The following is a 23,668-nucleotide window of genomic DNA, read 5'->3' on the forward strand; positions in this document are numbered from 1 at the left end:
TGGAGGTCACAACTGTGTTATATTGTGATAAACAGGCCACAGATGCATCTACATGTATGTATGATTTGTTTGTTGTTTGTTAGTTGTTTAACGCCACCCTCGGCAATATTCCAGCTCTGACAGCAGTCTGAAAATAATCGAGTCTGGACCAGACAATCCAGTGACTGACCTCATGAGCCTCAATCCTCGCAAGAGGGATGCAATGACATCTTTAATTTCATCACCCAGTGACTAAAAATGATGGGATGAACAGAAAGAGTCTATGCAAATTTTTGTTATTTTTTGTCTTCTAATCCTTGCAGAATAAGTCTATTGTGATGTTTTTACGCCCTTTTCAACTTCAGAAGAATTTTTAGTCAGAGAAATAAATGGACAGAATTTTCAGTCAACTTGTAAAATAGGCATATTATAAGTTGCCTGAGTGGATCACATTTTACACACTGTCTGACATTCAAATGACAGCTCCCTCTGCAGTCACCCTTGATCTGACATGAATTGAGAGGTTCACTCATGCTGAGCAGGACTTGCTGCTATCTTTGTTCAAGCATACTGGCCACTCACTCATCCGTCAGAGCCACCTGTGCTATTCTTTGCACCTGTGTAGCAAACAGGGTTCGAACCTGCGATTCAATAGGTTCTACTTATCTTGTAGCAATTCATGCAGAAATGTCAGCCAAGCTTATCCAGGAGCAACTTCACACATTATTAATATAACTGTGTCCAAAACTGATCGATTATCATTACTTTTAGCTTTAATGTTTACGTTTTGCAGTGGTAATTTGAGTTACTGCGTGAATGTTCCCGACAATATCGAGAGATGAAGAGAGCAAGAGAGATCAAGAGAGATATTTTATAGGGCGTTAAGGCGTCAAGGGGCCAAAATTTGGTTTGTTGTTTATCGCCGCACTCAGCAATATTCCAGCTATATGACAACTGTCTGTAAATAATTGAGTCTGGACCAGACAATTCAGTGATTAATATCATGAGCATCAATCCACGCAATTGGGATACGATGACATGCATCAACCAAGACAGCGAGTCTGACCACCTGATTCAGTTAGTTGCCTCTTACGACAAGCATAGTCGCCTTTTACGGCAAGCATGGGCTACTGAAGACCTATTCTACCCCGGAATCTTCACTTGTGGAAGGGCCCAAAAAGAAAAACAATCAGCCCCCATCAGAATACAACCCTTTTTAAAATACAACAAAGTCATGATTATTCCTGTACAATCATTGCAGTGACACAGTGGTTCAGTATATCATACTGTACAGGTCCTTAACCGTATACACCACCTCTAAGGTGTGATATGACTGTTATTGTACAAATAATCTCTGCAAAACCTGACTTTCAACACAGCTGTGACCATCTACATAGGGAAAACAATGGAATGAAAGCATGGTATACATCACACTACTTTAGCATAATAGGGCTCATTATAAGGTTGGAGTAGCAATATACAGCTGGAAACATGCAACAAAAGTCATCAGGAAAACATTATCAGGATCACCGGAAACATCCTTTTTAATCAATCAGTGGGACAGTCAAGTCTAATGTAAGTCTAAGAAACTGGCTCTCGTGTAACCTGAAACTTTCTGCAGCCTGCAGTAAATTTTATCATATTATTATTTTTTATAGGGGGGTGGGGGGTGGGGGGTGGGGAGAAGAGAGTGAAAAGAACTGTTCTTAGGACAAGATCACATCTTGCTGAAAGTATTTTACACGTAAGATTTTGCCATCACACCCGCCCCCTCCTATAATAAATGAACAGTCCCAAAACAATGTTAAAATTTAAAAAACAACAACATTATATTCCTTTATTTTCCCCCTTAACATATACGTTGTGATAAGTTTTAGCAACCTCCCCTCTATCCCCATAATTTTTTCGCTGAAGGGGTACATTGTAATTCTTTTTCTGCGCAGAATACACAAAAGAAATTTTTCCCCCAAAATATTGAATCCCAAAGAGTGGATTGCAAATTATACTTTGGTGCGCACAACACTCAAGAAAATACAATAGTTATATATGATGTTTTTCATCAACGCAAAACTATCATAAAAATTAGAAGTATCCATAAAGATATTATTACATTCTCAATATTCTGATTACCTGGACTTGTGAGTGAGTGAGTTGGGTTTAACGCCGCTTTTAACAGTATTCCAGTTATATCACGGCGTGTCAGCTTAATGTGGGAGGAAAGCCCGAAGTGATGCAGGTCTCAGACGTTTACCACTTCGGTGAAACCCACGAGCACGGGTATGGTGCTGACAAACCTAGAAACATAATCGGGGCGAACCAGGAATCGAACCCACAATTATAGGTTTCTGGCGTGTCCAGGGGACGCAACTCTGCACAGCAAATCGCAGCCCCTTAGACGACTGGGCCACCCGTGCCGCCTCCTGGACTTGTGAGAGTGAGTGAGTGTGTTTTTTTGGGTTATTTTTACTGCCGCACTCAGCAATATTCCAGCTAAATGACGGCAGTCTAAATAAATAAGTCTGGATCAGACAATCCAGTGACTGACATGAGCATCAACCAACTTAATTGGGATACGATGACATGCATCATCAACCAAGTTAGCAAGCCTGACCATCGGATCCTTTTAGTCGCCTTTTACGGCAAGCATGGGTTGCTGAAGACCCATTCTAACCCAGATCTTCACAGGTTGAGTGTGGAAGTGAGTGAGTTGTGTTTTATGCTGCTTCAAACAGTATTTAAGTTGTCACAGCATCACCTTAATGTTGGAGTATTTTTTCTCAGCCCAAAGTACATGAGGTCTTAGAAACCCAAAGCATAGGCATGGTGCTGACAAATGAAAGATCAATATTATGGTGCATCAAGGATTAATATCCAGTCATAGGATCATGGCACATCTAAGGGATGCAACTCTGAACAGCAAATTAGAACCTTGGATAACCGTGCCTCAGCAGACACCCGATCTTTTCCATGAAGTCGCTTATTGTAACATTACTACAAGACCTGTCAACATTGCCACTTGAATTTAGCCAGGCCACACGTACATGCATTTACAAAACATGTCCCGAGTTCCCTGAGAACCTCTCCTCGATTTCCTTTATATCAATGTACATGTACAATTAGAAAGGGAGTAAACAATTTGTTTACTCTCCTCAGTAAACATGTCCTGGTATGTGGGAGGACCAGGAAACGTGATACAGCTAGCTGCCTTTCAGAAGCCTGACTGACTGCCTTCAATAATGGAAGGACGGACATTAGTATGAGTGAGTATAATGCCCTCTTGGAAAACTATTTCAGATATTTCTCGACATTGCAGCTAGGATGAATCAGTTACCCATTAGTGAGTAAGGCTAATGCCCATTGGAAAACTATTTTCTAGCTATTCAACATAATATAAACCAAATTGAGTAATTTTAAAGCACTGAAAAATATTTCAGTGAATACCCTACATTCAAGCTTGGATAAGTATCACCCTAAGTTGAAGAAAGTATTCAATTACTTTTGGATATGACCGCATATTCCAAAAACATTCCACCATCAGTAAATGAACAACTCTGTGCAAAGCAAACTAGTGGTTGACAGCATGAGCACGAATCAAAATACAGGCAAACCAGTGAAAGAATGTTTGTTTGTTTGTTGTTTAACGCTGCACTCAGCAATAGTCCAGCTATATGACAGCGGTCTGTAAATAATCGAGTCTGGCCCCGACAATCCAGTGATTGACATCATGAGCATTGATCTATGTAGTTGGGGTATGTTGACATGCATCAACCAAGTCTGGGAGTCTGACCACCCAATCCTGTCAGTCGCCTCTAACGGCAATCATAGTCACCTCTTACAACATGCATGGGTTGCTGATTAAGAGTGAGTGAGTGAGTATGGTTTTACACCACTTTTAGCAAAATTCCAGCAATATAACGGCGGGGGACACCAGAAATGTGCTTCACACATTGTACACACGTGGGGAATGGAATCCGGATCTTCGGTGTGACTAGCCAACGCTTTAACCACATGGCTGCCCTAACACCTCACTGACTAAGAATTCTATCAGGATAATTATGCCTGGGGTGAACGAAGAGCTTGCTATACTGTGTATGAGACAGTTAGATATCTGCCATCATTGCCTGCCTCCCTCCCTCCATTCCCTATCCCACTGGTACACTGAACACAACTTAGAAGCATGTCACTCATGCATAAACAGATTAGACTTCCTCATCAAACTTGAATAAAGAATTATTTCATAATTTCACTTGACACCCAGAAGACAATATCCATTTTTAAGATACGTACCAGCATAAACTGACTATCGAAAAGTCGTTTTAACACAGATTTTAATTCAAGATGTATGCTTTTAAAAAGATTCAGTGTAAGCAGTGATCCTTTTCACTTGCCTAAAAATAGTACTAGTTTTTTGTTTTGAAAACAGTTATCAATGATTCTGATATTCAGTTGAGTTTAAGATGAGAATTAATTTTCTCAAATGTATTGAAGACACCTATGTAAACAACACAGGTAAAACTGTTGTTCATCTATCTAAACTTAAACAACTTTAAACTAGAAATGAACCACATCAACCCTCCTTCAACAACAAGATAACAACCAGTTACGTATTCCGTTACAAACAAAATATTTCTTAAAATATGACATTTGAACAATAAGCTCCCCTTTCAATGACAACAACGACAAATTATAAGGACACAAACGAGATTCCACATCTAAAAAACTTTAAATACTAAATAGCCTTTCTGTTCGAAGAATTTATCAGCTATTATGAACTGCACTGAAAGTACCTACCGTACACAAAGTCTTGATCCACACATGGGTGAGTCCGTGTCCAGTTCATGTCTCCGTGACATCAAGCAGCGCCCCACCCAACATTATAGCCGTGATATGTGGACAAATAAGATCCCCCCAAACAACGTCATAAAGGGAGCATTAGTCAATGGGAGAGGGCGTTCCCATACCTGCCGTAGACATCATGCTGTTCTCACTGCATCATGGGCAAACATTTATGAAGTGATAACTGTGTGAGCCCTTATGTCATCAAGTGATTGAGGTTTAAGGCTGTAAGAGTTCATTTCGACAGTCTTATATATTATAGTGAGTGAGTGAGTGAGTGAGTGAGTGAGTGAGTGAGTGAGTGAGTGAGTGAGTGAGTGAGTGAGAGAGAGAGAGAGAGAGAGAGAGAGAGAGAGAGAGAGAGAGAGAGATATTGTGTCAAGGGCATCCTCCCAAAAATAGATATACAAACTGAAAGAAGTTAAGGCCTAATATTTTCATCTGGCTATGGAAAATATGGCATGGCTGTGGGGTATTGCAAAACACAGCCTTCTAATTGTGGGTGTTCTGTATTTGGTTTGGTCTGTAAATAATCCAGTCTGGACTAGACAATCCGGTGATTGAAATCATGAGCATCAATTCACGCAATTGGGATCGTTGGCATGCTTCAACCAAGTCAGCAAGCCTGACCACCCGATCCCGTTAGTCGCCTCTTACGTCAAGCATAGTCGCCTTTTACGGCAAGAATGGGTTGCTGAAGACCTATTCTACCCTTTATCTTCACGGGGAGGGTGTTCTGTAACTGGTCTTTACTTTATCTAATTCAAAGCAGCAAAGTTCAACATTAAAAAACTATACAATGACCTGTTTAAACTGAAATATGCATATAGTTTTTACTGTGTGTGACAACCGAGTCATGTTTTATCAGCATTCTCGTTTTCTCATGGGGTTTTGACCTGTACTAGTGAGAGTGAGTGAGTTTGGTTTAACGCCGCTTTTAACAGTATTCCAGTTATATCACGTGGTGTTAGCTAATTTGGGAGGAAAGCCCGAAGTGATGCAGGTCTCAGACGTTTACCACTTCGGTGAAACCCCGAGCACAGGTCGTAATATCAAATGGCACTAGTTCAGTATGCGCTTTATATATAGACATGCAATGTTTGGCAAGGAAATATTTAACAGTTTATTTGTTATACTCCTTAAGTAAACCAATCTTATATTAAAACTTAAATCCAACTTATTGCCATGGAAACGTGAAAAATACAAATTTCTAAAATTCCCAAATAGCAAGAGGCACCAGTCCAGTATGTGTCTGGTAAACATGCAAAGTTTTTGTTGGAAAGTATTGAATGGGTTTTGAGTTATGCTCCGGAAACAAACTCTACCATATAGAACCTAAGTCCAACTTGTTGCCATGTAAACGTAAAAAATTAAAAATTAGAAAAATCCCCAAATATCAAAAGGCACCACTTCAGTATGTGCCTGATAGAATTGCCAAGTTTCGATCAAATACACTGAATGGTTTTCGAATTCTGCCCCGGAAACGAACCCCATCTCTAATTGAGTCTATGTCCAACTTCATTCCATACAAATTTAAAAAAATAAAAATTAGAAAAATCCCAGAATATCAAAAGGCACCACTTCAGTATGCCCCTGACAGATTTGCCAAGGGGGGGGGGGGGATAACAATGTGTGAATCTCATTTCTGGTTTTTCCTTCCATGTGTGCATGTGCGTGTGTGCTTGCGTCTGCATGCATGTGCTTGTGGTGTGGTGTGGTGTGGTGTGGTGGACTTATTCTGTCCCATAATCTCCACAGGGATACTGGGGACCTATTCTGTCCTATATTCTCCACAGGCATACTAGGGATATATTGTTCTAGAATCTCCACAGGCATATTGGGGACCTATTCTGTCCTATATTCTCCACAGGGATACTAGGGACATATTGTTCTAGAATCTCCACAGGGATACTAGGGATATATTGTTCTAGAATCTCCACAGGGATACTAGGGATATATTGTTCTAGAATCTCCACAGGCATATTGGGGACCTATTCTGTCCTATATTCTCCACAGGGATACTAGGGATATATTGTTCTAGAATCTCCACAGGGATACTAGGGACATATTGTTCTAGAATCTCCACAGGGATACTAGGGATATATTGTTCTAGAATCTCCACAGGGATACTAGGGATATATTGTTCTAGAATCTCCACAGGCATATTGGGGACCTATTCTGTCCTATATTCTCCACAGGCATACTAGGGACATATTGTTCTAGAATCTCCACAGGCATATTGGGGACCTATTCTGTCCTATATTCTCCACAGGGATACTAGGGATATATTGTTCTAGAATCTCCACAGGGATACTAGGCACATATTGTTCTAGAATCTCCACAGGCATATTGGGGACCTATTCTGTCCTATATTCTCCACAGGGATACTAGGGATATATTGTTCTAGAATCTCCACAGGCATATTGGGGACCTATTCTGTCCTATATTCTCCACAGGGATACTAGGGATATATTGTTCTAGAATCTCCACAGGGATACTAGGGACATATTGTTCTAGAATCTCCACAGGGATACTAGGGACATATTGTTCTATATTCTCCACAGGGATACTAGGGACATATTGTTCTAGAATTTCCACAGGGATACTAGGGATATATTGTTCTAGAATCTCCACAGGGATACTAGGGACATATTGTTCTAGAATCTCCACAGGGATACTGGGGACCTATTCTGTCCTATATTCTCCACAGGGATACTAGGGACATATTGTTCTAGAATCTCCACAGGCATATTGGGAACCTATTCTGTCCTATATTCTCCACAGGGATACTAGGGACATATTGTTCTAGAATCTCCACAGGGATACTAGGGACATATTGTTCTAGAATCTCCACAGGGATGCTAGGGACATATTGTTCTAGAATCTCCACAGGGATACTAGGGACATATTGTTCTAGAATCTCCACAGGCATATTGGGAACCTATTCTGTCCTATATTCTCCAAAGGCATACTAGGGACATATTGTTCTATATTCTCCACAGGGATACTAGGGACATATTGTCCTATAATCTCCACAGGCATACTAGGGACATATTGTTCTAGAATCTCCACAGGGATACTAGGGACATATTGTCCTATAATCTCCACAGGCATACTAGGGACATATTGTTCTAGAATTTCCACAGGGATACTAGGGACATATTGTTCTAGAATCTCCACAGGCATATTGGGAACCTATTCTGTCCTAAATTCTCCAAAGGCATACTAGGGACATATTGTTCTATATTCTCCACAGGGATACTAGGGACATATTGTCCTATAATCTCCACAGGCATACTAGGGACATTGTTCTAGAATCTCCACAGGCATACTAGGGACATATTGTTCTAGAATCTCCACAGGGATACTAGGGACATATTGTTCTAGAATCTCCACAGGCATATTGGGGACCTATTGGAGGGTAGTATATAATGAAAATACATCTGTACTAGCCTTGTGTCTCAACAAGGAAGTAATTCACGTCCTTTGATAATAATGATAGGTGTGCAGGTAGGTAAACAGCTTGCCACTTAAAATAGACAAATACTTCTCAAATTGATCCAATGCGGAAAACCTAGGTTATTTTGACCTACAAGTAAATAGTCTAAAATATCATATCCAAATGATTTATAGACCTTGAAGAAATCTTTTATAATTTTCAATATATTTCATACTGTGTTACAGTCGGGGGAAAAAAAACCCATTGATCTTCCGAACGTGTATTAGATCAATTAGTATTTCAAGGCCGACTTGTAAGCCAAATCACAGCAGTGTACATTGCATAACACAATGAGGGGCAAGTGAAACTGTTTCTCTGTCACAACCATCAATTTAAAATGGATTGACAGTTGAAACAGATGCAGTTAGTAGAATTTGTTTACATCAGCACCATTCTTTCCATATCATAGAAGCCTGAAGATAATGGAGACTGGACACGGCAGCGTTCCACAAGTGATCTTAGCGCCAATATTATCGTAGCTCCCATGAACCAACAGTGACTTACAATAGTATTAAAGCTTTGATTAAGGTAACTCCCATAACCCAACAGTGTCGAACGATGGTCATAGCGCTAAAAGGTTTCAAGCAATGCATGATCCACAATGTCTGGATTTTTTTTTTTATCAAGCAATGCATGATCCACAATGTCTGGGTACAAGGACACTCGGTCAGGACGCACATTAAGCAACATGGTCTGACAATAGTCGTCACACTAAGAACGTTTTGTGCAACAGGGTTCGAGCAAATCATGATCGACACTGTCAGACTACTATGACAGTCGGTCAGGACGACCATCATAACCACACAATCTTTTGTTGACTCTCATGACAAACACGGTCCTTCAGACCTAATCTGCACAGCAAAGATGTTATCAGGCGCAGACCCCAATGGCAGATAATAAAACCATAAAACTCACAGGACTTTTTTCATTTCTTCCAAAAAAATATGTACCCTCCCAAATGTTGTGCATTCCTTTTTCAAATCTCTCACAAAACGTTAAATAATTATTTCATGATTCTCCTAATGAATCTAAAGTTACAAAGTTATTCAAACCAGGACTAGTTCCAGAGCTATCGATAAACTTCTGGTTAATTGGGTATTTTTCACCAGGGGTTTGATTTGGATTGGGTTTCCACAAGTTTTAGAGGGTATTTCATTTTTTGTACCCACCTGTTTCTGGACATTTGGGTAATAAACTTATTTAACCTGTTTTGTAACAATACCTGTAAATCATTTAAAACTAGGTGAACAGCAGTATACCCGTCTACGTCTGTTTGCGGCTCCCTCTCCTGGCAGCCATTTTTTATTAATTTGTTTATTTCTTTAATCACCCAGCAGCAACTAATTAAGATACAACATGTACATTGACCAGGCATGATCTACTTTTCAATTGGCATTTAACAGTATGTTTTTTGCAGAAGCTTTTCCGAATGTAACTGTCTGTAAGCGAATTTGGTAATCGGCTGATACACATTTTATCTAACAGTTGTAATATACGCAATCGTATTATCTAATACTTATAATATACGCATTAGTTTTATTTCAATAGTGTATTTAAAGCTTTTGTTACGTTTTTGATACGCAAGGATTTGATTTGTCTGCGTATTTCAGTTCATTTTATGCGTAGTTTACGCAAATATGCAGCATATCTCGATCTCTGTAGTTCTGAGTGTTTAGTGTCAGTTTCCACACAAGGTCATTGTGTACCATAGTGTCGCAGTTACAGACACTGATTCCTTGGGGATGGGCTGTTATTCGTGAGTGAGTTGGTTTTCATGCCACTTTGAACAGTTATAGCATGGCCTGTGAGCTTAATGTGGGAGGAAAGTCAAGCAGGCCTCAGATATTTATCACTTTGGTGATGACAAACCTAGAAACATAACCGGGACGAACCGGGATTCGAACCCGCGATCATCGCACAATAAAATGTCCTCGGAAGGACGGATGGATTTCCTTTGTTATAACTATATGCCCCCGCCCTTTTAGGTTGGGGAATAACAATTCTTGCACACACAGACAACAGGCAATTAGGGTAATTGTTAACTCTGTGATAAAATGTGTTTTATCAAATAAACGTTTTTTTTATATAATTTGAATAAACCTGTAGGAAAATTAATTGACTTAAATCCATAGTCCTTATACTGCTGAGAAACAGATGGCAGTTTTTAACAGTAAAATGATACTATTTCAAATACCCTCATCAAAATCATTCACATTTCTCCAAACTCTGGAAGCTATCATGTTTTCGAGCTTAGCGATACTCCCACTTGATTTAATTCCTATTAAAAATATATTAGTGTTAGAGTTAACAGTATATCTCATCAACAGCATGCAGCAGTAACGTGGCTAATGCGACAGCTGTCTCGGAGTGCCGCCTGTGATAAATTCACACATCACCCTTAAGGTGAAATTGTAGATAAGCCAGAAAATCAGTTTATCAAGAAAATCTGTAACATAAGATATGTCATGTGGAAAACATGATATACCAAAGCCTCGTGACAAACATTTCAATCTCTTTGAAAACTGTGGAAGCATATCAGGTACTGCAAGCCAATGATAGTCAATTTTGTTCAATGCTAATGTTGAATTTATTACTTGTATGCTCTACTGCTGGAAGCCAACATCAGAGAAATAAATAGAGCCCCAAGCCTTTGCAGCTCACCAGAAGTGTGAGTGAGTGAGTGAGTGAGTGAGTGTGGTTTTACGCTGCTTTAGCAATATTCCAGCAATATCACAGCGGGGGACACCAGAAATGGGCTTTACACATTGTACCCATGTCGGGAATCGAACCCGGGTCTTCAGCGTGACGAGCAAACGCTTTAACCACTAGACTACCCGAACGCCTAACCAGAATTGTGAGGTGAAATGAGGTTTAACGTTGTGTTCAGGGTTATCACTCTCACATAGCAATGTGAATGCACATTGGTGTGCTATCCCACTGAGATACCATGCAGTTTAACATAAATACCCCATTCAGACACAGTATACCGACTCTGACCCGACCAGTCCTTGTTTTATCCGATTATGTCAAGCACCAATTTAAGCAGGGTAACAACAAGTACCATCTTTTATGTCTTTCTGAATAACACAGATGGGGATGAAACCACTGATTTTTCTCTCTCCAGGCAGACGCTCTTTCCACTAGATCATGGAGGCGGTCCTTGAAAAATGAGGAAATGACAGAGGCCAGATCAGTATTCTGCATTCGTGTTTCAGAGACACAATACCTGGTATTACTTATACAAAGTTTCAGATCTATAGGCCCTGTGTTTCAGAGATGAAAAATGCAATGACACACTTGAGGTCAAAGATTGTAGTTAGACAAAAATGCGGATTAGGGCTGGGACGAGTCCAAATTTACAACCCAGGTACTCGTCACCCAATAACCTGACCCGACCCTACCCGGGTACCCACTGTAGGACTCAAGAGTTGGGTCCGATGGGGAATTGTTTTTCTGGAGCCCTGGCAAATGCTATTTACCTACACGTATAGAATGATCAGATGATGCATACACTGAAGTCGACTGAAGTTATATCTTTACTCAAACGTATATTAGTCAGAAACAATGTGTGCGTAGTCTGAAAGAAATGCAAACATGCCGACTTTTATTGTTATTGTATTTGAACAATGTACTACGTGACACACCACGGGTCCGGGTAGTCCTGTAGTAACCCTGGTCCTACTCAGGACACACCCGACACACCCAACCCGAGTACCTGAGTAACCTGTCCCATCCCTAATACAGATGACGAACAACACCCCACAACATAGCTCACTTTGATTTTCAGTCAGGTGAGCTAAGAAAGGAAACAGCTCAAACTCATTTTCATGTATACCTCCGCAACAATTTGATCAATTGTTTGAAAGTGAGCGAGTTGGGTTCAACACTGTTTTGAACAGTAATCATGTTATATCACGGCGTGTCAGCTTTATGTGGGAGGAAAGCCCGAGGTGAGGCAGGTGGGAGACATTTACCACTTTAGTGAAACCCACAAGCATGGGTATGGTGCCGACAAACCTAGAAACAATCAATACAAACCTTGGTGCGAACCCAGAAACAGTTAAGGAATAAGTTTACCTAATTTTGTTTTTAATTTCATAATTATCCCTCAAAATGTCTCACAATTAAGGCAGTAAAGTGAGTGAGTGAGTTTGGCTTCACACATTGTACCCATGTTGGGAATTAAACCCGGGTCTTCGGCGTGACGAGCGAACGCTTTAACCACTAGGCTACCCGACCGCCGGACCCTTAAACCCCATAACCCTTAAAATACTGGGGGGGGGGGGGGGGGGAGTTAAGGATCATGAATATCTTATGGGATATATTTTTTGTAGTGAAGACAGAGCACACAAATTTCATATTTCCGAAAAAGAAATAGTTCCTGATCCCTAACTCTTTTGTTCAGTACACATATTTTCAATGAGACATTCCTTGGATGGCATCAGATGTTCACTCTTGCAACAGGGACTTGTTTAAACAGCGCCATATGAGGAACACTTCACGTCCAATGTGAGAACAATGGAGATTGTGGCTGTCTAGATACAGTGAGGTTGTGGAGTATAGTAGCCGGACAATCTGACCCTGGACCCTTCAACTGGGCTCACTTCCTAGTTACATTGTCCCCAGCTGGTATGATCCAGGAGGGGTGGAGTGTATATCACACGTATTGCACAAGGCCAGGAAACTGCAATATTTGTCTTATACCACTCCACTTCAACCACTCACAGCTCACTGAACTCTTCAACTTCTCCGATTACAACAGACTTCAGACATCAAGAACTTCCGGATAAACACGAAAATGTATTTCAAAGATTCATATATGCATCATTATTAAATAATTATATTAAAAAAACTGCAGTAGGGCCCAATTCCACTTAGTGAATTTACTGCTGAACTATAGTATTAAAAAAGAGTGGAAAATATGCATTTTGTTTCAAAGTTGAAGGCAAAGAAAATGAAAAAAATAAAAGATCTGGCTAAAACAAAAAATAAAAGTACTGGAATTGGGAAACATATCTTCTTGTTTAACGCCACATTCAGCAATGAGTGAGAAAGCCTGTGCCCCCGATTCCTTAAGTCGCCTCTTTCGGCAAGTATGGGTTGCTGAGGACCTATACGAACCCGGATCTTCATGGGTAGAAAATAGATTTATATTTGTATTGAAACTGTTCGTTTAGTAAATAAGAAGATTATTGTATCAGCACACCTAAGTCTCCAAACTAAAAAACTTACTTGACACTTGTCACCAGGGGCAAAACCATTGAAGTCCTTGCCTTGCTGAGTTCTTAACTTCGCTTCTGAAAAGATAAATCGCATAAAATATATTTAAATCATCTTATTTCACAGTAAGAATATATCATAAAGTTGATGAACAATGAACATCACTGCATCCATTATCAAGTATTTCCAAAACAATTCATTCACTTTTCAAGACTTGTTGCTCTCATGTAAAATATGAACTCCTTTCTTATCTCAGACATCCAAGTACAAATGAGAGTTTGCACGAGAATGCTGCACCCAGCACCCTGTCAGTCAGTCAAGTCCGGACCTGACAATCCAGTGATTGAGATAAGCAATGATCCACACCAGGGTACATTGACATGCCACCCACCAAGTCATCAATCCTGATCAGCTGATTGCTAATGACCAAATCTTACCCTGAATTTCCACACCTTCTGATATGAGGAAAACATGTAATGTACACATACACACAGTTTGTTCAGTGTTTTATGTCCAAGTCGTCAATATTCAACCTATACCACAGCCAGGTAGACAAGTGGTTGATCTTACAGGCAGTGGAGTGAGTGAGTGAGTGAGTGAGTGAGTGAGTGAGTGAGTGAGTGAGTGAGTGAGTGAGTGAGTGAGTGAGTGAGTGAGTGAGTGAGTGAGTGAGTTGGGTTTAACACTGCTTTAACAGCTATCGGAGTGAGCGAGTGAGTGAGTGAGTTGGGTTTAACACTGCTTTAACAGCTATCGGAATGAGCGAGTGAGTGAGTGAGTTGGGTTTAACACTGCTTTAACAGCTATCGGAGTGAGTGAGTGAGTGAGTGAGTTGGGTTTAACACTGCTTTAACAGCTATCGGAGTGAGCGAGTGAGTGAGTGAGTTGGGTTTAACACTGCTTTAACAGCTATCGGAATGAGCGAGTGAGTGAGTTGGGTTTAACACTGCTTTAACAGCTATCGGAGTGAGTGAGTGAGTGAGTTGGGTTTAACACTGCTTTAACAGCTATCGGAGTGAGCGAGTGAGTGAGTGAGTTGGGTTTAACACTGCTTTAACAGCTATCGGAATGAGCGAGTGAGTGAGTGAGTTGGGTTTAACACTGCTTTAACAGCTATCGGAGTGAGCGAGTGAGTGAGTGAGTTGGGTTTAACACTGCTTTAACAGCTATCGGAGTGAGCGAGTGAGTGAGTGAGTTGGGTTTAACACTGCTTTAACAGCTATCGGAGTGAGCGAGTGAGTGAGTGAGTTGGGTTTAACACTGCTTTAACAGCTATCGGAGTGAGCGAGTGAGTGAGTGAGTTGGGTTTAACACTGCTTTAACAGCTATCGGAATGAGCGAGTGAGTGAGTGAGTTGGGTTTAACACTGCTTTAACAGCTATCGGAGTGAGTGAGTGAGTGAGTGAGTTGGGTTTAACACTGCTTTAACAGCTATCGGAGTGAGCGAGTGAGTGAGTGAGTTGGGTTTAACACTGCTTTAACAGCTATCGGAATGAGCGAGTGAGTGAGTTGGGTTTAACACTGCTTTAACAGCTATCGGAGTGAGTGAGTGAGTGAGTTGGGTTTAACACTGCTTTAACAGCTATCGGAGTGAGCGAGTGAGTGAGTGAGTTGGGTTTAACACTGCTTTAACAGCTATCGGAATGAGCGAGTGAGTGAGTGAGTTGGGTTTAACACTGCTTTAACAGCTATCGGAGTGAGCGAGTGAGTGAGTGAGTTGGGTTTAACACTGCTTTAACAGCTATCGGAGTGAGCGAGTGAGTGAGTGAGTTGGGTTTAACACTGCTTTAACAGCTATCGGAGTGAGCGAGTGAGTGAGTGAGTTGGGTTTAACACTGCTTTAACAGCTATCGGAGTGAGCGAGTGAGTGAGTGAGTTGGGTTTAACACTGCTTTAACAGCTATCGGAGTGAGCGAGTGAGTGAGTGAGTTGGGTTTAACACTGCTTTAACAGCTATCGGAGTGAGCGAGTGAGTGAGTGAGTTGGGTTTAACACTGCTTTAACAGCTATCGGAGTGAGCGAGCGAGTGAGTGAGTGAGTTGGGTTTAACACTGCTTTAACAGCTATCGGAATGAGCGAGTGAGTGAGTGAGTTGGGTTTAACACTGCTTTAACAGCTATCGGAGTGAGCGAGTGAGTGAGTGAGTTGGGTTTAACACTGCTTTAACAGCTATCGGAGTGAGCGAGTGAGTGAGTGAGTTGGGTTTAACACTTCTTTAACAGCTATCGGAGTGAGCAAGTGAGTGAGTGAGTTGGGTTTAACACTGCTTTAACAGCTATCGGAGTGAGTGAGTGAGTGAGTTGGGTTTAACACTGCTTTAACAGCTATCGGAATGAGTGAGTGAGTGAGTGAGCGAGTTGGGTTTAACACTGCTTTTAACAGTATTCCAGTTCCAACAAGCATGCCAGCTTTATGTTTGAGGAAAGCCTGAAGTGATAATCAATCCTCATTATTTGGATATTACAACAAAGAGGGATGCAATTCAAAGTTCTAACGTTATCATACACAACCCACAATCACACACCTTTGCCACCTGCGACAGCTAACTCTTTCCATAGCATAAGCTACAATTGTTTAAAATTTAAATTAACACTAACAATTCAAATGTGAAAATTTATTTCCCAAAATCAATTTTTCTCAAAACATGTTAACTTTTCAAAACCTTGTATTTGCCTAGAGAGCCTACTTCACATATGCACACAATAAAATACTGGTAGAATGCAAGGACATTAAAAAAATATATTTAAAAATAAATAAAATAATAACACAAAACGATGAAATTTGTTGTAACAACCACTAAACGTACCTACAGAGCTTTAAAATTGATGCGACAAACAAAAGACTACTTACAAGCGTACACAACACCCATGCATTTCCTTCACTAGACATACCTTCACGTCTACACTACAGATGGCGTCTGCTCAACAAGCGTTCATTAAACCCACACAATGATGACCTGATTGACATCTTTATGGTGTTGGTCATGAAGCAACTCTGCCCTATAGTAGCATAAATCACGTGGGAAAACCCATGAACAAGGAAAACAAACATATTTAGCTTACCCGGGCCTCCTCTGTGTGTACAGAGTCATAACCCCAGTTAAATGAGGGACACAATGTCTCTACATATTTCAAACTTCCATGACATTGATAATGGCCATGTTGCTGGGAGGTATCGATGAACCTTCCAAGCTGTTCACAGTGGACACTGCGGTTGTAACCAGAGTTTTAGGAAATAGATAGCCAGCATATTGTCAGGACAAATTTTATCAAAATTATTCCAAAACATGAATATGCTTAACATTAAATGGCTTCAGTAAATATTGTTTAATATTGTAACACCTTGATTTCCACAAAGAACATAACATGTTTAAATTTTGATTCAAAGAATATTTTGATTTATAATATACTCAACAACAAAAGTTCCTGTGACACCAATAATTTAGTGTATTTTTCAAACAAGTAAAGTTTGGTTTTCAATATTGTAGTATATGTATGGAATCAAGTCACAAAAACGCAACTGTTACAGAAAAGCATGCATTCCATGCAAAAGTTGACTTTTATGCAAGCCCCATGCATTTCACTACCCAAGAATGGGTATAAAAACATGTGCGTTAACGGGATTCCATATGCATTTTTTAGCATCGTGCTGACAACCACTCAGAAAAACAACAAAATTACGCAATTATTCAACATTACGGAATGCCACGCCTGTCCGAAAAGCGTCTGCGGGCCATTGGTATGCTTGAAGCAGGATCGAGTCAACATGATGTTGCAAGACAATTTAACGTCCACAGAAACACCATTTGGTGTATTTGGTTGTTTAACGCCGCACTCAGCAATATTCCAGCTATATGACAGCGGTCTGTAAATAATCGAGTCTGGACCAAACAATCCTGTGATTAATATCATGAGCATCGATCCACGCAATTGGGATTGATGACATGCATCAACCAAGTCAGCGAGCCTGACCACCCGATCCCATTAGTCGCCTTTTACGACAAGCATGGGTTGCTGAAGACCTATTCTACCCCAGAATCTTCACGGGTCCCAAGCTGAGGTGAAAAGGGGCTTCACGTCGCATTCAAAATTATACTAACTCCGAGCAAGCCAGTCATTGTTTTATCCCCTACTGCCGAGTGCCAGGGAAGTAACAGTACGTCCAATCTCTACATGTTTGTTTATGCTACCAGGCGATCAAAAGATCGACCTTCTGAATAACATTAAGGCAAATGCAGTCAGTATCTGTATAAAATCAGTGAAAGTTATGGAAGTTTGTTTGCTGTTTAACGCCGCACTCAGCAATATTCCAGCTATATGATGGCGGTCTGTAAATAATCAAGTCTGGACCAGACAATCCAGCGATTGATATGAGCATCGATCCATGCAATTGGGATACAATGACATGTATGAACCAAGTCAGCGAGCCTGACCACCCGATCCTGTTGGTCGCCTCTTACAACAAGCAAAAGTTATGGAAGTGTGAAGTATTGCAGTAAGTATTCCACTATTATTCCCGTCCTTACAAAATCCTGACAATGTAACAATACCCATTTATGCATGGCAGACTGATGATCAAACATATCAGTGCCACAAGTCCAATGAATAGACATTAAAAGTGATGATACTATCAGTAATTCATGCCCATAAATACTGCCCATATATACTCAATAAATGTGGTCCTGTGTCATTTCAAATTATATGATCCACTGATGAGAGAAATGATATTTTACGCTATGCTGGAACTGAATTGGTCCCATTAAGAGCTCTCCTACAATAAGTGACCCCTTACCGAGTAGACTAAAGTCCAAGTAATCATTAATAGCACCCACTAAGATCAAATTTTTAGAAGACGGTCAGTGGTTAATAGTGTATATTACAGATCTTCTAAGGCCACACTTTTATAATTCAATGTTTCATGGATTTATTCCAGCTTTTCCACACAAGGTCGGTCGAAATGAAAATAAGAATAAATAGCAATGTCATTCACCTATTTATTTATGTGAAATCATTCTGCCATCGAGATGAAACTACAGCTGGCTTCTGATAGTGATGTAGACATGGAATATATATTTAAAATTTTATATTGCAAAAGGTCCATATTACCGGCGGGAGACATAAAATAAATGTTTTAAAGCTTAATTTATTTCTTTTCCAGCTGCTTTTCAGTTGCGGTGACGGGTCAGTGAAAGAAAAAATAATGTGTGGCCTAAAAGGGTATTTGATTCCTCATAACTATTTGTTCACTACTGCTTGATATGTGAAAACAACTTTAACTTATAGAGCATGGTTTCAAAAAGCACACTCTTCTGTCAATTTTCTTAGCACTTGTGGAAAACAAGGTACTTCCATCTTAAGATTGCAATTTTTGGTTCATCTTGTAGTTTGGTACAAACATTTTCAAGCTCAAGCATCATGGAAACTAAAAAGTAAATGTTGCAATATTCGCAATATTCCAGCTATATGACGGCGGTCTGTAAAAAATCAAGTCTGGACCAGACAATCCAGTGATTAACATCATGAGCATTGATCCACGCAATTGGGATATGATGACATGCATAAACAAGTCAGCGAGCCTGACCACCTGATCCCATTAGCCGCCTTTTACGACAAGCATAGTAGCCTTTTATGGCAAGCATGGGTTACTGAAGACCTATTCTACCCGGTATCTTCAAGGGTCCCAAATGTGTGAGTGAGTTATTTTTTTCACCGCTTCTGGCAATATTCCAGCATTATCATGGCAAGGGGACCAGAAATGGGCTTTGCACACTGTACCCATGTGGGGAATCGAACCCGGGTCTTTGGTGTGAGGAGCGAATGCTTTTACCACAATGCTACCCCATGGCCTGGTCCCAATGTGTGTCCTGGCTGACTGCATCACCTTTCCCCAACCATTTGCATCACTGCTCATGCTGTCAATCACTGGTTTGCTGGAGGTGAGGTAAAATGAAGTTTAACATCACATGTAATTGGACTTTCCGCATTCGATGTAATAAGCGCCCAGGGCGCTCTCAAAATTAGAAATAGGGGGCTCTTATTAAAATATAATTTTGATGAAAAAAAATAGAGTTGAAAGATGGTAAATTTATGCTAACAGCCTGAAATGAAACAAAAGGAAAGTCTGTATGTATTATACAAGACAGATACATTTTCCAAAAATTAATTGCCCATAATTAAGGGTACATGTGACACACGAGTGCGCATTATACACGAATATATAAGTCTTGTGTACATTGATCAATCGGAAGGGGTACTAATTGGGATTGTTCACAAGCTAATATATTAGCAAATATGGCCGTGGGCGCTTATTATGTTGAATACGGTATATTGCGATGGTTTGCTGGACCTAGACATGATCACATAGGGAAATACTTAAACTGAATATTTGCTGCCTGGAAATAAAATGTTTACTTACATCACCAATGTTGGAAACAAGCCTTCCATCAAAGCACTTCAATAAACTGAGCCACATGAAAGCATTTTATGAATGCTTCAAGAAATCATGAACCTTGAATTAGAACATTTTCCTTGAGTGAGCAAGTGAGTGAGTTGGGTTTAACACGGCTTTTAACAGTATTCCAGTTATATCGCGACGTGTCAGCTTAATGTGGGAGGAAAGCCTGAAGTGATGCAGGTCTCAGACGTTTACCACTTCGGTGAAACCCACAAGCACCGGTATGGTGCTGACAAACCTAGAAACATAATCGGGGCGAACCGGGATTCGAACCCACAATCATAGGTTTCTGGCATGCCCAAGGGACGCAACTCTGCACAGCGAATCGAGGCGCCTAAGGTGACTGGGCCACCCGTGCCACCTCACATTATGCTTGAAGCTACAATGGATCAACGTCGGTGTCACTGCGAAGTTGTAACTTACCAAAATAATACTATTTACCCTACTACAACGCCACCCCCTCCCTCCCTTCAATATGATTTTACATGAATAGCATGAATACCATTTCAAATCGATACTGTTCCCCTCACACACATCTGTCTCCTGTCCCCCAGATTTATTTCTATTTGATTAGCCTGGAGTATATTTGACTTATTTGACAAACCTTTTTTCTTGTTCTTATAGACAAACAAAAATAGCTGTGTTTGATTGGCTATATGCCTTTTTTCTATGACTTTTTGGTGAAACATATTTACGAAGTTTTTCTTCAGGAAAGGAACTTAACTCAACTATATCTACTGACTATAGTTAATCTCGCATGGCTGGTGGGTATTGCAACTCACAGCACACACATATGGATGGACCACCCAATGTTCAAGTTAAGCGTCTTCAACGACAAACACAGACTGGTGACCTGCTCTGAGTGAGTGAGTGAGTGAGTGAGTGAGTGAGTGAGTGAGTGAGTGAGTTTTACGCCACTTTAAGTAATATTCCAGCAATATCACGGTGTGGGACTTCACACATTGTACCCATGTGGGTAATCGAACCTGCAGTCTTCGGCATGATGAGCAAAAGCTTTAACGACAAGGCTACCCCTATGCCCCATTTCTTCCATAAAGTAAACTGCTCTGGCCTCAAGACCAACCAACAATTCTCCTCACCTCTCTTCTCCTCCTGAATAATGTCAAGTTCAACGTTTCTGAAAAACACTGGGTCTAGAGCTTTGGCTATCCGATACGGCAGTGGTGGCGTGGACCGGCTTATATGGCGCTGAAAACAAAAATTAACAGTGTTAGATAAACTATTCTAATCAAATTTCTACTAAGTGAGCATATCATTACAGCAATAGGCCAAACAGCTCAAACAACATATCTCTACTACACCTACCATCATGTAGTGAAATATAAGGGAGGCAACTATCAGGGAATTTAGGAATTTGAAACAAAATAAACATGCTTTATAATACAAGCTGCAGTTTCATATAAATAAATAAATAAATAAATAATTTATTTCCATTTCAACCAACCTCGAAAAGCTGGAATGAATCTGTGAAACAAAAGTTTGAAAAAAGTGTGGCCTTATGCCCAACATGAAAATGAGTGCAAAGGAAGCAGAAAACTACAAACAAAGGAAGCACGCAATAACAATTACAGACACGTAACAAGACTTAGCAGGCAGAATAGTCACAGCCTAGGTTTCTACAGACTGGATCAGGTTAAGAGTTGCATCCCCCTATTGACCAATATGATTCCATCTCTCATATCACTTGCATTTGCTTCAAACAAAATGGCGGCACCCAATCCAGATGATCTGATCGATAATCAAGATCTATATTCACGAAGTGCATCAAATCACGGGACTACCTTGATTAAAAACATGAAAATATTTGCAAAATATCTGTCGACGTCCAGTTGGCCGTAAATGTGCTTTGCAAATCCTGCAGTCGACCGAAATCTGCATGTTGAAACCCATGTTGTTTACGAACCGGATGTCTACTCCGTTACATGATTTTGATTGGACTATGCATAGACTCATTAGTCCAGCTAAAATGTAACTCGGAATTCCAGCCAAGTTCGGCAAGGGTGGAAACTGGACTTTTATAGTCAGTTAACGCCCTTGCCACAGGAAGATGTACGCTGGGCTATCCCAGCTCACAGACTGATCAAGTGAAGGAAGTACCCCTCCTACAGTCACTGGACTTACTGTTTACAAAGTTGTTCTCTCCACTGTGGCATGCATGTTTCCAAGCAACAAGACTTACTGTAAGGAAGTTGTTCTCTCCACTGTGGCAGGTCTCCAAGTATAAACAGCCACTGAAAACAAATGTCTAAGTTTCATTCCAGTGCACAATGGTATAACACCCTTAGTACCACAGGTACTTAAGCTCACCTTTTTTCAGTGACATAAAATTATTCCATTGATTACAACCATCCTATTTGTAACAACTGAGTGGGAAATACCAGCCATCCCACAATACAAACGTTCAGGGAAATTGTTTTGGGCCCTCGGGCGATTACGAAATACAAAGTTTAAACTTTGGGACTGGCAAACTTTGACAAGGACTGTGTGGGTGTGTGTGTGGGTGTGTGTGTGGGTGTGGGTGTGGGTGGGTGGGTGGTTGGGGGTTAATTCAAATATGTCACCCTGCTAACAAGTGCCTTCACATTGCCAAATGCCAAAATCAAAACCTTCCTTTATTGTAAAGAAGGATCTTATACGCATACTGTGAAAATCTCAATACAATCTGTCCAATGGTTACTGACAAGAACCTGGTGGCCATTTGAAGTATTCAGTGGGACAAGTTTGATTTGTTGTAGCCAGGAACATGTAGAATATGTTCTGTGAAAAAAATATTAATGAGATTTTATACACGATAAAGATCAATAATATAAGCACACACTGACAATGTAAAGGTGAGTGAAAACAAAATGGCTTGTATACAGCGAGTGTGATTTCGGCTGATTTCAACAGTTCAGTAAAATGCTGGCATGTCAGCCAAAGTGATGCAGATCGTAGCATGAGTATGGTGCTGACAAACCCATGATCATAGGATGACTTCAGTTGTGTGCATGCTGCACATGGTCTTTCTCTCGCCAACTGTCATGATGGTTCATCAGTACTCTTCTTTTTCAGTTTCTTTCAAAACATTGACTTTTTGGTGTGACTTTATGAACAAAAAGGGACTTACAGTGCGTAATCAATAAGTATTTAATAAATTCAACAATCCTGGACTTTATAAAACAGGCAGTTATTTTGCAATTTCTACAACTATAAATGTCAATGATTGTCCATCCATTGGTTCAAACTCATTATCCTCCTGTAGAGAAGGAGAAAAGGTGGTCACGCCATCATTATTATTTGTGGTTATTGTAATGGCAAGTCTCCGGAGTTATCTCCCTTGCCCGGCCTCTGTAACGTCCGCCATTAAACACAGAAGTTTGACAAGCGTGTTCCTGGTGTGTAGGTATCGCATTGGGTGATAAGCAACGGTTCAACTGGCGCAATTTGCTTTATACCGAAACCACTGTATTGTCTCACAATAAGGCATCTCGATGTTTTTGTATTCTTTCTGGTATTTCTTGCATTTGGGCGGTTCATAAATTTGTTAATATTGGTTGAAAACGTAAAACTGAGCTCGGGAAAGACCTAGGGCCCTCAATCAAACCCGAGGAGCAGTGTTTAACAATAACATTCCAAGGGTCAGGGTATATGTGCTACCATTTTGAACTCTCACTCTTGTCA

The 23,668-nt window shown here is 40.4% G+C and overlaps 1 protein-coding gene across 4 annotated transcripts in view; it reads right to left on the reverse strand.

Annotated features, from left to right (window-relative positions):
* Positions 1–23,668, reverse strand: part of LOC124143683 (putative bifunctional UDP-N-acetylglucosamine transferase and deubiquitinase ALG13) — a 146,091-nt gene that overhangs the window by 93,653 nt on the left and 28,770 nt on the right. For all 4 annotated transcript variants that reach the window (XR_006862317.2, XM_046512726.2, XM_046512723.2 and 1 more), the window contains 3 exons: positions 22,188–22,239; positions 21,088–21,196; positions 13,547–13,611 (listed from right to left, as the gene is read on the reverse strand). Coding sequence is in view for 3 of the 4 variants with exons in the window: in XM_046512726.2 (XP_046368682.1) it covers positions 13,547–13,611; positions 21,088–21,196; positions 22,188–22,239 (226 nt within the window). In the remaining variant the exon portion in view is untranslated. The remainder of the gene's footprint in view (positions 1–13,546; positions 13,612–21,087; positions 21,197–22,187; positions 22,240–23,668) is intronic.

The sequence above is a fragment of the Haliotis rufescens genome, unplaced genomic scaffold (assembly GCF_023055435.1).
Source record: "Haliotis rufescens isolate VD_foot unplaced genomic scaffold, xgHalRufe1.0.p SCAF_7, whole genome shotgun sequence".
Taxonomy (NCBI): Eukaryota; Metazoa; Mollusca; class Gastropoda; order Lepetellida; family Haliotidae; genus Haliotis; species Haliotis rufescens.